The sequence below is a fragment of the Natator depressus genome, chromosome 13 (genome assembly GCF_965152275.1).
Source record: "Natator depressus isolate rNatDep1 chromosome 13, rNatDep2.hap1, whole genome shotgun sequence".
Taxonomy (NCBI): domain Eukaryota; kingdom Metazoa; phylum Chordata; order Testudines; family Cheloniidae; genus Natator; species Natator depressus.
The window spans coordinates 41,474,198-41,490,462 of NC_134246.1; the positions used below are offsets into that span (position 1 = coordinate 41,474,198).

Sequence of the window (16,265 nt, forward strand, 5' to 3'; positions counted from 1 at the left end):
GTGTCACTGTGCTCTCACTGCACAGAGGTAGCTGCCTGAGTCCCCCAGCTGGGAGTCGGTGATGTGTAGAGAGCTGCGTTTCCCATCTTCCAGGGGCTGCCCCACGAACCGCTGCTCGGTAGCGTTCCCCTGAGGGCTCACGGCCAGCAGGTAGGTCAGGCCTCGCCCAGGGAGCTGCTGGTACCAGTGGAAGGTTTGGTACTTGGTGGTGAACGCGCAGGACAGGGTGACAACCTCCCCTTCCCAAGTAACCAGCGACTGGGGGCTCTGATCCACTTGGGCTTCACAGCAGGAGACTGAAGGGAAACAAAATACCAGTTAAAATATAGGTGAGAGTGTTTTACTTTGTCTGTCTACCTATCTGACCATTCTTCCCTATGTGCTATCTCCCTATCCTTCCCTCTGAAGCACCTTTCCGTCCATCCATTGACCCATGCACCCTATCTCTCTCCACCTAGAATCTTCCCCAGTCTGAAAAGAGGCAAGAAATGCTAACAAAGAACCCCGGGACAAGATGACTCTGTAAATAGATCAGACACGGAGTGTGTCCCATTGGCAGCCCCCTCTTTCCCATATATAGGTGGTGTAACTCTGAATCAAACAGAGCAGGGAACTGAATCAAATACGTCTCCAGTCATTTCTGCCTCAATGTCCGACAAGCGAAGCAGCTGGCTTGGAGGAGCCCAGAGTGTTCTGAGCAGAAACTTACAGTGCAAAGGAAGAAAGACCCAGAGGATTTGCAGCCTCATGATTCCCAGAGGGGTGAGGTGAATTTCTGGCACCGGTAGCAGCCGGGCACTGAGGTGCAATGGTGCCTGGCTCATCTCGGCCTGATGTTTTGTTAGGCTCAGACACATCATGTGACACCCCCAGCCTAGGATCCTATAACTGCCGCCGCTTGCTCCTGCACAAGCTCAGCTGCCCTCTCACGGCTGTACACCCCCAGCGTAGACAAAGGCACCCAGCAAGAGGGGCTTCCTTGGGAATATCTCAACAGCACCCGCTGCGATGAGGCAGGAGGGTCCAGTGGCTAGAACGTTAGCCAAGGCCTGGGTTCGAGTCCTTCCTCCACCACAGACATTCTGGGTGGCTTTCAGCAAATCACTCAGGGCCACGTTTTTAAAGGGTGGCCCAGTGGGGTTTTCAAACACACCCAGGACCCCTAACACCCATTGATTTCAAAGGGTGTTTGGCACCGAGGCACTTGTGAAAAATCCCACCAGGTACTTAAAGCCCTTTAAAAATCTGCCCTTTTGTTCCTCAGATCCTCAGCCATAAAATGGGTGTAACTTTCCCACCTCACACGGGTATTGTGTGGGCCAATAAAGTGATGATTGTGAGGTGGGTAGACACTGTGATAATATGGCCAGAGAAATACCCAATGCAGGCAGTTTTAGGCTGGAATGGTCAAAGATTTCTGAGGGAGTTTGTAGCCCAATTTCCCTTGAATTCCACAGGGAGCTGAGCGCCTAATTCCCTTGGGCTCCTTTGAAAATATTTTAAAAGCGTTTTTGTCCCATCCCACCCCCCGACCCAACCCCTGCAGTATCTCAGCAGCAGACAGACATGACTGGATTTAGCCTGGGATTTTCAAAGGAACCAAAGGGATTTAGGAACCCATGTCCTGTTGAATTTCAGTGACATTTGGCCACCTAGCCTCACAATGGCACATTTCTTGAGTTTTTATGAAGTTAAGGAGTCTAGCAATAGTTATTCTCAGTCAGAGGAAATAAGGGGACAGATTTTCAAATATTTCTGATATCAAGAAGGCCAGAAATGACCAGGTTGCAGCAGATAAACGAATGTGTGTGTGTGTGTGTGTGTGTGTGTGTGTGTGTGAGAGAGAGAGAGAGAGAGAGAGAGAGAGTTGTGTGCAAGACTTTGAGAGAGTACATTTATGTTTGATCTGCATGCATGAGTGAGTTTGGGATGTGTGTGAGTGTGTGTGTCACTTTATGAATTTGAAGGTTGTGTATGAGTGATTGTGTGGCTGTTTGTTGTATGTAAGAGCAAATTTGGTATATGTGTTATTCTGGGAGTGCGTGACTTGTTTGTGCGTGTGAATTGTGAGTTCACTTATGTAGAAATTGTGTGTGTGTGTATGAGAGACAGAGAAGAAAGAGAGTAACTTTGTGAGTGTGTGTGACAGAGATTTTGTGTTTGTGTCTGTGACCGTGAAACACATAAGTAGTTATGTGTCTAAATGACATTTCAATGTCCAGGCTGAAATAAGGATGTGCCTTTATATTTGGTAGTAAAACAGTGGGGAAAACTCCTGCACAAATTTTCATTAATTCCTGCAGCTGTCAAAGTGCAACGCAATGGCCTCCAGATGGCAGCACGTGACCACAAGCCTGTTTGTTTGCTTTCAGAACAGGGTTTGCCACATTTTTATTACATTTTCTTTTCAGATCAACCCAGCAGGGCCTGAGGGATTTCTGTTACTTCGCTCTCGGTTTTAGGTGATGGGGAACCGTCCACTTTCAATGCAGTTTGTAGTTCCTGTGATTTGAACATGCAGGCTGAGAGTTTGAAACTAGCCTAAGAGAAAAAGATGCCCGATTCCCATTAAAATTCATGCAGCTTGAGTACCCACATTTCCAAAGCAGCCTAAGGGAACTAGATGCCCAAATACTTTTGAATTTCAATGGAAGTTGATCCTCTAAATCCCCTAGGCCTTTTTGAGAATGCCAGCCTCAGTATAAATCTGGGAGTTCTCTTTCCAGGAATAACTGAGCTCCTCTGAGCATACCATGATGTTTGCCCCTGTGCAGAGCCCTAAGTGCCAGTTAAGTCCAGAAGTGAGGGTTAAGTGTCCCTTGGGTTAAATGTCAACCCAGGATGGAATTTCAACTAGGCTTTTCAAAGGAGCCTAGGGGAATTAAATGCCCAGCAACCATTAGTTCTGAATAGATCCACAAGGAACCCAGCCCATACTTCCCCAGCCCACAGTGAGATATTAATAGATTGACTGATGGATAGATCCTAAAGTGAGAAGAGACCTTTGTGATCATCTAGTCTGACCTCCTGCTTTAACACAAGCCAGAGAAGGATACTCAGGGATACCCGCACCCAGCCCATATCTTGTGGCTGACCTAGAGGAAAGACACCCAGTCTTGATTTAAAGACTTCAAATGATGGAGAATCCACTGTGTCCCTGGGTCAGTTGTTTCAGTGTTTAATTACCCTCACTGTTAAAAATGTGCACTTTCTTTCTAGTCTTAATTTGTCTCACTCCAGCTTCCAGCCATGGGATCTTATTCTGCTTTTGTCTTGTTCCATCTCCTCTTTGCCCCGAATTTCTGAGTGCCATTCTGGTGCCGCCTTTTCCCAGAAATCAGGAAGAGGTTTTCTTCTCCAGAAACCCAACTGTGGCAGGTCTCACCCCACTTCATAGCCCTTCCCCCACCCCCACACCCCTTTCCTGCCAGTGCTCGCCTCCTAACTTCACCTGCAGGAGTCAGTTTCTTACAGTAGAGAGAGGTGTCAGGTTTTTGTTCAGGGCTCCACAAGCACCTGCAACACCATGGAGAAGTATCCCTTCCTATTGATGTACTCTGAGGCAAGGTGGTCTGTGGCTAAAATTGGAATGTATGTGCCATCAATCGGCCCGCCACAGTTAGGGAAACCCATCTCTGCAAAGTCATCCACTATTTCATGCACATTTCCCAGAGTCACGGTCCTCCATAGCAGGATATGATTTATTGCCCTGTAGACTTGAAGTAATACAGCCCCAACAGTGGACTTTCCCACTCCAAATTGATTTGCAACTGACCGGTAGCAGTTTGAATTCGCCAGCTTCCACACAGCAATTGCAACACGCTTCTCTACGGACAGGGCAGCTCTCAGCCTGGTGGCCTTGCGCCGCAGGTCGGGGGACAGCTCAGCACAGAGCTCCAGGAAGGTGCATCCTAAGGTTCTGTACCCGCTGGTCTTCATCCCACACCTGCATGACAATGCGATCCCACCCATCAGTGCTTGTTTCCCTAGCCCAAAAAGCAACGGTCTACCGTATGCAGCTGCTCTGTGAATGCCAAAAGCACTGATAAGTTGCTGCCGTCCATATCACACTCGGGTGCCTGCGGGTTGTCCTCTGTCATTAACTTAACGAGTAACTGTGCTGCCATGCGCAGTGTCCTTATGGCAGCTGACAGTGCATAGGAGAGAAGCGCGGGATCCATCCTCTCTCACTGCAGATGCTGGCGCGCACTAGAAAGACGGACCGCTGGAAAAATGGTGCGAAAGGAAGCCGGAAACCCTTGGAGGGCTGGGACAGAAAGCAGTGCATGATGGGACATTTTGCACGTCCCAGGATGTGCCGTTCTCCATTTCTGCCTTCCCACAACACCTATGGGCAGATGGTGTCACCAGGCGCTGTGGGATTCATACGCACAGTGCGTTGCTCAGACTGCTGACAATGGTGCCCCGAATGTGGACATGATCTGTCGACAGAGGGAGAAAATCTAGACACGCTTTGGTGCCTTTGCTTTTGTCGATTTTTTCATGATGACATCGACAAAACTTGGTAGTGTAGAGAAGCCCTCGCAGGGGTGGAAGTTTATTGTCTCCAAAATTGAGTGTTTTTTTCCGACAAAGTCCCGTTGCAGGGCAGTGTGTACGCTCTCGCTATTTTGCTGCCAAAAGGCAGTTTTGTTGACAAAACTTGGCAGTGTAGACAAGCCCGCAGACTCGGGGAGGTTTTTGTTCAGCTCGCCCTGCATTTCCTCTCGCTGTGCCTCTCACGGCGCAGTAATACACCCCCGAGTCCTCCACCGCCACCTTGGTGATGCGCAGCGCGGCGGACCGGCCGGAGGGGTCAATGGACAGTTCAAACCGCTCCGACGTCTCCGCGGCGTTGTAGCCAGAGATCACAGCTCGAGGGGTAGCTCCGGGGCGCTGATAGTACCAAAAAATTCTCTCGTAGCCAGCGACACTGTGGTTACAGGGGAGGTCAGCCCTGCCCCCCGCCAGGAAAAGCAGCGCAGCAGGCTGAGAAACCTTCCCGTCCACCGCTCCGCCTGGGAATAAAAGAAAACCACAGCATGAAAAATCCCCCAGACACAGACAGGGAAACTGGCAGCAGCAGAAGCAGCAGCGTGAAGTGTCGCCGAGAAGGACACCTGGACACAGGTGAAAATTGATAAATTAAGGGGGGAATAATGCCCAGAAATGCCACGTGGGAATCTGACTCACTGGAAACAAGGAGCAGCGCAGTCATGGAGACCAGGGTTTTAAGCATCCTCTCAATGAAGATTCGGTGTCTCTGCGCTTCTGCAAGAGGAGCAGCTCCGTTTTCTCTCCACTCAGGCACCCCCAGCCCCCAGCAATGTTAAAAGAAATTAATTAAGCTCTTCTCGCAGAGGGAAGCCGGCCTCTGTCTTCTGAGGGCTGAAGGAATCCGGGAACGCTGCTTCCGCTCCGAATTAAATTGTGACTTTTTGTGTCAAGCACCAAACCTCTCTGTGCTTGGTTGGTAGCTGCCTTTGCGCTGAGCTGCTAAAAAGTCTCGCAGGGTCCGGGACTGGAGGGGTTGGGGTGAGGCTTAACGGAGGAAGTGGAGAGAAAAAAACTGGATTTATAGACCAACCAGAAAGTGGTCTCAGTTCTGGAGAGCCCCCTCCCGGGTTCTTGTCTGAACGGCACAGGGATACGGGGGAGCAGAAAACTTTGTTCTGGCTTTCATGGGCGCGGGGGGGGAGGGGGGGTTAGTTTTGTTTGTTTCTTGTTGCTAATGAAACGTGGATGACCTTATAGCTTTGAAGCCAGAGATATTTTGCATTCGGCTCCCTTAAGGGAAGGTGGTTTCCCTCTGATTATGTTTAGAAATGAACTTTCCTTGAGAAAGTATCCCGTGGGAAAAAAAGAAAAGAAAATGAATTCGTGTCTCGGATTTCTTGTAATCTAGTCACCACAATGAACACATGTGGAGTGACTCCGGATTTACGCTGATCTTCACACAGCTGTCCCAGGATCTGAAGGCCTGGGTTCCAGTCCCCTGGTCCTCACGATATGGCCCCGTTGATTTCACTAGAGCTGTTTTCATTTATAACAGGTCAGGATCTGTCCCTATGGCTGCCATGGAATTACGCTGCTTTAAACCACCTGGGGAACTGCCCCTGCATTTCCTCCCCTAAGCTGCCTGTCAGAGACTGAGGGTTTTTGCCCTGAGCCCAGCTCTGCCTGTGTCACTGTGCATCCACCGCGCAGAGGTAGCTGCCTGAGTCCCCCAGCTGGGAGTCGGTGATGTGCAGAGAGCTGCGTTTCCCACTTTCCAGGCGCTCGCCTATGAACCGCCCCACAGTGACATTGTTATTAGAGCTTGTGGTCAACAGGTGAGTCGGCCCTTGCCCAGGCAACTGCTGGTACCAGTAGAAGATTTGGTAAGCGCTGGTGAAAGAGCAGGACAGTGTGGAGACCTCCCCTTCCCCTGCAATCAGCCACTCGGGGCTCTGAACCACTTGGGCTTCGCAGAGGGAGACTGCAGGGAAACAAAATAATAGCAGGTAAAATAAAGAATATGAGAGTGTTACATTGTCTGTTTATCTATGGATCTAACTATCTAGCCTTCCCTCTGCAGCCTCCATCCATCATTCTATTGTTCCATGCCCAATATCTATTTCTACATGTCTATATATCAATACAGATAGATATAGATCTTTCCATCTACATCTCTATATTTCTCTCTGTTCTCGTCCCGAATCTTAAAAAGCAGGACAAGAAATGCTAACAAATAACTCCAACGCAATATTACTATTCAAATAGATCAGATGCTGAATTATGGCCCATTGGCAGACCCCTCTCTCCTGACTTGTGCAGTAGCTCTTTAGATAGATCGATAGATAGATGGATAGATAGATAGATAGAGGCGGTATATGGGGATGGATGGATAGATAGATCGATAGATAGATCCCTACTGACAGAGCCATGAAGAAAGGCTAACAGATCTTGTCCCTCACTGACTTCCAAGATTCTGCATCTTTGTGCCCTTTAGAACGAGAAAATATTTGTTTCACTCACACAGAAAAACAAAGGTGAGGAGAAGGCTCCACAGAGCAGCTCCACTCTCTGAGGCCATGGTGAGCTCCGTTTCTTCTCTCCCTTGCAGATGCAGATACCGAAGCAGAATCAATCCAAGGAGGGTCTGAAGGAGACCAGTGGAAACGAGAATTTTCTGTCCTTTCAGGTTTCAGTCTTCTCAGGGGGAAGGATTCTCCGCCTATAGAGGCTGCTGTTTCATTGTGTGCCCCGGGGAGGAACAGCAGCTCTGTGAACTGGGCTGGGCTGGGTACATTGAGGACAGCCCGGACCTCAGGCTGTGGGAATTAACCAGGGTCTGCAGGGGAGGAGGGTGAGCCCTCTAGCGCCATCTGCTGTCCGGTTAGAGAAAAGCGGGGGAGAAATTCTTTGATACAGGGGAATTCCAGCTTTTATCATGGGAATGATACGGAACCAGGCACAGCTGCACCATCCATTTTCTCCTGTGGATCTTGGCCGATTTACATCAGCTGGGGGCATGGCTCCATTGACGCCAATAGACCACTGCCAAGTTAGGAAAGCTGAGATCTAACCCCTTGAAAACACAGACAATTGGTAAGTAAGAGCCCCTGGGAAGCAGGTCTATGGGGAGAAACAGAGCAGGAGAGTTTGCAGTTTTTTAGAGAGATATTAATAGGGGTACAAAAGCAAACTATCCCAACCAATAGGAAAGTTAGGAATTGTGGTAAGAGGCCACCTTGGCTTAATCAGGAGGTCTTCAATGACCTGAAAGTCAAAAAAAAAAAAAAAAAAAAAGTCAGGCAAAAAGCAGAAACTAGATTAAATTACAAAGGACAAATACTTTTAAAAACGCACAAGCATGTAGGGACTAAATTAGAAAGGCCAAGGCACAAAATGAGATTAAACTAGTTAGGATCATAAAGGATATCAAGGCAGTATTTGACAAATAAATAAGAACAGAGAGGAAGACCAAGGACAGGATAGACTCATTACTCACTAAGGATGGAAAGAGTATAACAGAAAATGCTGCAATGGCTGAATTGTTCAATGCCCTTTTTGTTTCAGTTTCCACCCCCCTCCCCCCCCCAAAAAAAAGTTAAGTAATCAGGCAGCTAACATAGTGAACATCAGTGTAAATGGGGCAGGATCTGAGCTAAAACAGGAAAAGAACAAATTAAGAATTACTTAGACAAGTTAAGTGTCTTCAAGATAGCAGGGCCTAATGAAATACAGCCTAGAATACTTAAGGAACTGGCTGAATCCATTAGCAATTTATCTTTGATAACTTAGGGAGGACAGGACAGATACCAGAGAACTGGAGAAGGGCAAATATAGTACCTAGTTATAAAAAGGGCAATATGGAAAACGAGGGGAATTATAAACCAGTAGGCTTAATTTCAGTATCTGGAAAGATAATGGAGCAAATAATCAGTCAATCTATTTGTAACCTCTGAGATGAAAATAAGGTAATAAATAACAGTCAACATGGATTTTCCAAGAAAAAAATCATGTCAAACCAAGGTAGTAACCTTCTTTGACAGAATAACAAGTTTTGTGGGTGGGGGGAAGCTGTAGATGGGATATTTCTCAACATTAGTAAGACTTTTGATACAATCTCACATAACTTTGTCATAAACAAACTAAAGAAATATCACCTAGACCAGGGCTTCTCAAACTCGGTCCATGGCTTGTTCAGGGTAAGCCCCTGGCACGCTGCAAGATGCTTTGTTTACCTGAGCATCTGCAGGTACGGCAGCTCGCAGCTCCCAGTGGCTGCGGTGCAGCGTTCCTGGCCAATGGGAGCTGCGGGAAGCGGCGCGGTCCAGGCCACCACTTCCTGCACCTCCCATTGGCTGGAAACAGTGAACCGTGGTCACTGGGAGCTGCAAGCTGCCGTACCTGCAGATGCTCAGGTAAACAAAGCATCTTGCAGCGTGTCAGGGGCTTACCCTTAACAAGCCATGGACCAGGTTTGAGAAGCCCTGGTCTCGATAATTCTTACTCCTTCTTCAGTGCATGGGATTGGACTCTACGACTGATCAGTGTCCCTTCCAGTTCTACATTTCTATGATTCTGTGATCGACTTCCATGGACTACTGTTGCTTTGCAACATCTGGGAATATGTCCCTGCATCTCCTCCCCTAAGCTGTCTCTCAAATACTGAGGGTTTTTGCCCTGAGCCCAGCTCTGCCTGTGTCACTGTGCATCCACCGCGCAGAGGTAGCTGCTTGAGTCCCCCAGCTGGGAGTGGGTGATGTGCAGAGAGCTGCGTTTCCCATTTTCCAGGCGCTCGCCTATGAACCGCCCCACAGTGACATTGTCATTAGAGCTCGCAGTCAACAGGTGTCGGCCCTTGCCCAGGCAGCTGCTGGTACCAGTAGAAGCTTCGGTAAGTGCTGGTGAAAGAGCAGGACATGGTGGAAACCTCCCCTTCCCCAGTAACCAGCCACTCGGGGCTCTGAACCACTTGGGCTTCACAGCAGGAGACTGGAGGGAAACAAATGGGTGCAGTAGCTCTGAGAGAGAGAGAGAGAGAGAGAGAGAGAGAGAGATCTTCATTTCTCTATCTATCTAAGAGATTTTAACTCTCACTGACATCTAAGAATCTGCATCCTTTTGCCCTCTAGAACAAGGAAATATTTGTTTCACTCGCAGAGAAAAACAAAGGTGAGGAGAAGGCCCCACAGAGTAGCTCCACTCTCTGAGGCCATGGTGAGCTCTGTTCTTCTCTCCCTTGCAGATGCAGATACTGAAGCAGAGTCAATCCGAGAAAGGTCTGCAGGAGACCAGTGGAAATGAGAATTTTCTGTCCCTTCAGGTTACAGCCTCTCAAGGGGAAGGATGGCAATGATACAGAGCCATACACCTCTTCAACATGCATTTACTCCAATGGACCTACCCCGATTTAAAGCAGCTGGGGATATGGCTACATTGACTCCAATGGACCACTGCCAATTCAAAAGAGCTGAGGATCTGTCCCCTTGAAAGCTCAGAGAATTGGTAGGTAAGATCCCCTGGGAAGCAAATCTATGGGGGGGAAAGAGTTCAGGAGAGTTGGCGGTTTTTAGAGAGATATTATGAAGGGCACAAGAGCAAACTATCCCAAGGTATGGGAAGGTTAGGAAGTATGGTATGAGGCCACCTTGGCTCAACCAGGAGGTTTTCAATGACCTGAAGCTCAAAAAAACAAAAAGAAAAAAAAAAGAAAGAAAGAAACAGGCAAACAGTAGAAACGAGAGCAAATATTAAAAAACAGCAGCACAAGCATCTCGGGAACAAATTAGAAAAGCCAAGGCACAAAATGACATTAAACTAGCTAGGGTCATAAAGGATAACAAAGTATTTTACAAATATACAAGAAGAATGAGGAAGACCAAGAACAGGGTTGGCCCACTACTCAATAAGGATGGAAAGACAATAACAGAAAATGCAGCAATGGCTGAATTGTTAAATGCCTATTTTGTTTCCGTTTTCACCAAAAAAGTTAAGTGATTGGGCAGCTAACATAGTGGACGTCAGAGTGTAAATGGGGGTAGGAACTGAGGCTAAAACAGGAAAAGAAAAAATTAAGAATTACTTAGACAAGTTAGATGTCTTCAAGTCGGCAGGACCTGATGAAATACATCCTAGTAACTGGATGAAGAGTTCTCTGAGCATCAGTGATTATCTTTGAGAACTTATGGAGGACGGGAGAGACAACAGAGGACTGGAGAAGGACAAATGTAGTGCCTGTCTTTAAAAAGGGAATATGGACAACCCTGGGAATTATAAACCAGTCAGCTTAATTTCAGGGTCTGCAAAGATAATGTAGCAAAACATGATCAAACAATCTATTTGTAATCTCCTAGAAGAAAATAAGATAATAAATAACAGCCAGCATGGATTTGTCAAGAACAAATCATGTCAAACCAAGGTAGTTCCCTCTTTAACAAGTCTCATGGATAGGGGAGAAGTGGTAGATGGGATATGTCTCAACTTTAGTAAGACTTTTGCTACTATCTCACCTGACTTTCTCAAAAACAAATTAGAGAAATATCACCCAGACAAATCTTATATAAGATGGGTGCACAACTGCCTGGAAAAGTGTACACAGAGAATAGTTATCAATGGTTCACAGTTGAGTTACAAGGGCATATCGAATGGGGTCCCATGGGGAATCTGTCCCAGGTCTTGTTCTATGAAATATCTTCATGAATGGTTTATGGACAATGGCACAGAGAGTACACTTGTAAAGTTTGCAAAGGATACTAAGCTGGGAGGGGTTGCAAGTACTTTGGAGGACAGAATTAGAATTCAGAATTATCTTGACAAACTGGAGAAGTGGTCTGAGTTAAATAGGATGAAATTCAATAAGGACAAATACAAAGTACTCCACTTAGGAATCAATTGCACAAACAGAAAATGTGAGATGAGTGCCTAGCAAGGAGTATTGCAGAATAGGACCTGGGAGTTACAGTGGATCACAAACTAAATATTAGTCAGCTACATAATATGGTTGCCAAAAAAATGAACATAATTCTGGAATGTGTTAGCTGGAGCGCTTTAAGCAAGAGAATGCATCCGACGAAGTGGGCATTCACCCATGAAAGTTTATACTCCAATAAGTCTGTTAGTCTATAAGGTGCCAGAGGACTCTTTTCCGCTTAAGCAAGAGAAGTAATTCTTCCACTCCACTCAGCACTGATAAGGCCTCCAATGGAGTATTGTGACCAGTTCTGAGCACCACACTTCAGGAAAAGTGTGGACAAAGCCTAGGGGGCAGCCACAAAAATTATGAAAGGTCTAGAAAACATGATCTGTGAGGGAAAAGAGAAAAAACTGTGTATGTTTCATCTGGAGAAGAGAAGGAGGGGAGACATGATAACAGTCTTCAAATAGGTAAAAGGTTATTTTAAAGAACAAGATGATAAATTGTTCTTCTTAACCACTGAGGACAGGACAAGAAGTAATGAGCTTAAATTGCAGCAAGGAAGATTTAGGTTAGACGTTAGGAAAAGCTTCCTGTCAGGGTGGATAAGCACTGGAACAAATTGCCTAGGGAGGTTGTGGGATCTCCATCATTGGAGGTTTTTAAGACAAACACCTGTCAGGGGTGGTCTAAATAATATTCACTCCTGCTTCACTGCAGGGGACTGGACTCTACGACTGATCAGTGTCCCTTCCAGTTCTACATTTCTATGATTCTGTGATCGACTTCCATGGACTACTGTTGCTTTGCAACATCTGGGAATATGTCCCTGCATCTCCTCCCCTAAGCTGTCTCTCAAAGACTGAGGGTTTTTGCCCTGAGCCCAGCTCTGCCTGTGTCACTGTGCATCCACCGTGCAGAGGTGGCTGCTTGAGTCCCCCAGCTGGGAGTGGGTGATGTGCAGAGAGCTGCGTTTCCCACTTTCCAGGCGCTCGCCTATGAACCGCCCCACAGTGACATTGTCATTAGAGCTCGCAGTCAACAGGTGGGTCGGCCCTTGCCCAGGCAGCTGCTGGTACCAGTAGAAGCTTCGGTAAGTGCTGGTGAAAGAGCAGGACATGGTGGAAACCTCCCCTTCCCCAGTAACCAGCCACTCGGGGCTCTGAACCACTTGGGCTTCACAGCAGGAGACTGGAGGGAAAAGAAATAATAGCAGGTAAAGTAAAGAATCTGAGAGTGTTACATTGACTCTTTATCTATGGATCTATCTATCCAGCCTTCCCTCTGCAGACTCCATCCATCACTCTATTGTTCTATCCCCAGTATCTATATCTACTTGTCTATACAGTTAGGTATAGATCTTGCCATCAGCATCTATTTATTCTTCTCTGTACACTCCCTGAATCTTAAAAAAGCAGGACAAGGAATGATAACAAAGAACTCCAAAGCAATATTACTGTTCAAATAGATCAGAGGCTGCGATATGTCCCATTGGCAGGCCCCTCTCCCCTGATGGGTGCAGTAGCTCATAGTTAGATAGTGTAATGGAGAGCTATCTATCTAACTATTTACCTATCCATCTATAAGATCTTGCCCCTCACTGACTTTTAAGAGTTTGCATCTTTTTACCCTTTAGAACGAGAAGATATTTGTTTCACTCACAGAGAAAAGCAAAGGTGGGGAGAAGGCTCCACAGAGCAGTTCCACTCCCTGAGGCCATGGTGAGCTCCGTTTCTTCTCTCCCTTGCAGAGGAATATACCGAGGCAGAGTCAATCCGTGGAAGGTCTGCAGGAGACCAGTGGAAATGAGAATTCTCCCTCCCCTCAGGTTTCAGCCTTCTCAGGGGGAAGGATTCTCCGCCTACAGAGGCTGCTGTTTCATTGTGTGCCCCGGGGGGGAACAGCAGCTCTGTGAACTGGGCTGGGCTGGGTACATTGAGGACAGCCCGGACCTCAGGCTGTGGGAATTAACCAGGGTCTGCAGGGGAGGAGGGTGAGCCCTCTAGCGCCATCTGCTGCCCTGGGACAGAGAGGGGATGGGAAGAAGTTCTTTGCTTCAGAGGAATCCCAGCTGAAGGATCACGAGAATGATACAGAAGCAAACACAGTTTCATTCCCCATTTTCTACACTGATTTACACCTGCTGGGGGTATGGCTACATTGGCTCCAATGGACCACTGCCAATTTACAAGAGCTGAGGATCTGTCCCTTAAAAACTCAGAGAATTGGTAAGTAAGATCCCCTGATAAGCAAGTCTATAGGGAAAAAGAGAGCAGGAGAGTTGGCAGTTTTTCTAGAGGGATATTATTATGGCCACAAGAGCAAACCATCCCAATGTATAGGAAAGTTAGGAAGTATGGCCAGGAATCATGGCCAATGGGAGCTGCGGGGGTGGAGGCTGCATGCCAGGGCAGCAGCATGGGCCACGCAGAGCCACTTGTTCCCCTCCACACACACAACAAAGGGGAGCTGCCCCAGGTAAGTGACCCTCAACCCAACCCCCTAACCCAACCCTGAGCCCTCTCCCACACCCTAATTCCCTCTCAGACCCCACACCCCAACCCTGAGCCCCTACCCTGAGCCCAAGCCCTGAGCCTGCTCCAGCACCCTAAATCCCTTCTAGATGGTAGACCCCCACAGCAAAACCCCGAGCCCCCTCCCAAACCCTAACTTTTGCCTAGGACCCAGACCCCAACCCTGAGCCCCCTCTCGCACCCTAACTCCCTCCCAGACCCCGCACTCCCACCCCATCCTCCTACCCTGAGCCCCCTCCCACACTCCAAACCCCTTGGTCCCAGCCTGGAGCCACCTCCTGCACCCCTAAGGCCTCATCCCCAGCCCCACCGTAGAGCCTGCACCCCCAGTTGGATCCCTCACCCCTCCCACACCCACCCTCCTGTCTCAGTCTTCTCCCACATACTGAACCCCGCATTTTTGGCCCTACCCTGGAGCCGAGGGGCCCCACAAAATCTAAGAGCCCCAGGACCCCAGAAGAGTTAATCCAGCCCTCGAAGGAGTACTGCAGAAAAGGATCTAGGGGTTGTAGTGGATCGCAAACTAAATATTAGTCAGCATTGTAATATTGTTGCAAAAAAAGTGAACATCATTCTGTGACTCAAGTATTGCGACCAGTTTAGGGCACCAGACTTCAGGAAAAATGTGAATAAAGCCCAGGGGGCAGAAACAAAAATTATTAAAGGTCTAGAACACATGATCTATGAGGGAAAAGAGGAAAAAACTACATGTTTCATCTGGAGAAGAGAAGGAAGGGAGACATGATAACAGCCTTCAAGTAGGTAAAAGGTTGTTTTAAAGAAGAAGGTGATAAATTGTTCTCCTTAACCGCTGAGGACAGGACAAGAAGTAATGAGCTTAAATTGCAGAAAGGGAGATTTAGTTTAGACGTTAGGAAAAGCCCCCTGTCAGGGTGGTTAAGCACTGGAATAAATTGCCTATGCAAGTTGTGGAATCTCCATCACTGGGGATTTTTAAGACCAGGTTAGACAAACACCTGTCAGGGACGGTCTAGATAATACTTACTCCTGCTTCAGTGCAGAAGCCTGACCTATATAACCTATCAGTGTCCCTTCCAGTTCTAATTTCTATGATTCTGTGATTGGCTTCCATGGAGTAATGTTGCTTTACACCGTCTGAGGATCTGTCCCTGCATTTCCTGCCCTAAGCTGTCTCTCAGAAGATGAGAGTTTTTGCCATGAGCCCAGCTCCGCCTGTGTCACTGTGCTCTCACTGCACAGAGGTAGCTGCCTGAGTCCCCCAGCTGGGAGTCGGTGATGTGTAGAGAGCTGCGTTTCCCATCTTCCAGGGGCTGCCCCACGAACCGCTGCTCGGTAGCGTTCCCCTGAGGGCTCACGGCCAGCAGGTAGGTCAGGCCTCGCCCAGGGAGCTGCTGGTACCAGTGGAAGGTTTGGTACTTGGTGGTGAACGCGCAGGACAGGGTGACAACCTCCCCTTCCCAAGTAACCAGCGACTGGGGGCTCTGATCCACTTGGGCTTCACAGCAGGAGACTGAAGGGAAACAAAATACCAGTTAAAATATAGGTGAGAGTGTTTTACTTTGTCTGTCTACCTATCTGACCATTCTTCCCTATGTGCTATCTCCCTATCCTTCCCTCTGAAGCACCTTTCCGTCCATCCATTGACCCATGCACCCTATCTCTCTCCACCTAGAATCTTCCCCAGTCTGAAAAGAGGCAAGAAATGCTAACAAAGAACCCCGGGACAAGATGACTCTGTAAATAGATCAGACACGGAGTGTGTCCCATTGGCAGCCCCCTCTTTCCCATATATAGGTGGTGTAACTCTGAATCAAACAGAGCAGGGAACTGAATCAAATACGTCTCCAGTCATTTCTGCCTCAATGTCCGACAAGCGAAGCAGCTGGCTTGGAGGAGCCCAGAGTGTTCTGAGCAGAAACTTACAGTGCAAAGGAAGAAAGACCCAGAGGATTTGCAGCCTCATGATTCCCAGAGGGGTGAGGTGAATTTCTGGCACCGGTAGCAGCCGGGCACTGAGGTGCAATGGTGCCTGGCTCATCTCGGCCTGATGTTTTGTTAGGCTCAGACACATCATGTGACACCCCCAGCCTAGGATCCTATAACTGCCGCCGCTTGCTCCTGCACAAGCTCAGCTGCCCTCTCACGGCTGTACACCCCCAGCGTAGACAAAGGCACCCAGCAAGAGGGGCTTCCTTGGGAATATCTCAACAGCACCCGCTGCGATGAGGCAGGAGGGTCCAGTGGCTAGAACGTTAGCCAAGGCCTGGGTTCGAGTCCTTCCTCCACCACAGACATTCTGGGTGGCTTTCAGCAAATCACTCAGGGCCACGTTTTTAAAGGGTGGC

At 48.0% G+C, this 16,265-nt stretch overlaps 1 long non-coding RNA gene and 3 gene segments (V, D, J or C); 1 reads left to right on the forward strand and 3 right to left on the reverse strand.

Moving 5' to 3' along the window:
- Positions 1–3: 3 nt before the first annotated feature.
- LOC141997197 (T cell receptor alpha variable 41-like) lies at positions 4–824 on the reverse strand. The segment is given in 2 exon segments: positions 4–296; positions 710–824. Coding segments are annotated over 2 exon segments (408 nt in total).
- Positions 825–1,602: 778 nt separating this feature from the next.
- On the reverse strand, positions 1,603–6,169 carry LOC141997035 (T cell receptor alpha variable 26-1-like). The segment is given in 2 exon segments: positions 1,603–5,018; positions 5,194–6,169. Coding segments are annotated over 2 exon segments (438 nt in total).
- On the forward strand, positions 4,298–7,795 carry LOC141997037 (uncharacterized). Its single transcript, XR_012641672.1, has 2 exons — positions 4,298–6,503; positions 7,106–7,795. It is a non-coding gene; the product is annotated as an uncharacterized LOC141997037 (long non-coding RNA).
- A 7,342-nt stretch (positions 7,796–15,137) lies between these two features.
- LOC141997198 (T cell receptor alpha variable 41-like) lies at positions 15,138–15,958 on the reverse strand. The segment is given in 2 exon segments: positions 15,138–15,430; positions 15,844–15,958. Coding segments are annotated over 2 exon segments (408 nt in total).
- Between the last annotated feature and the right edge of the window lie 307 nt (positions 15,959–16,265).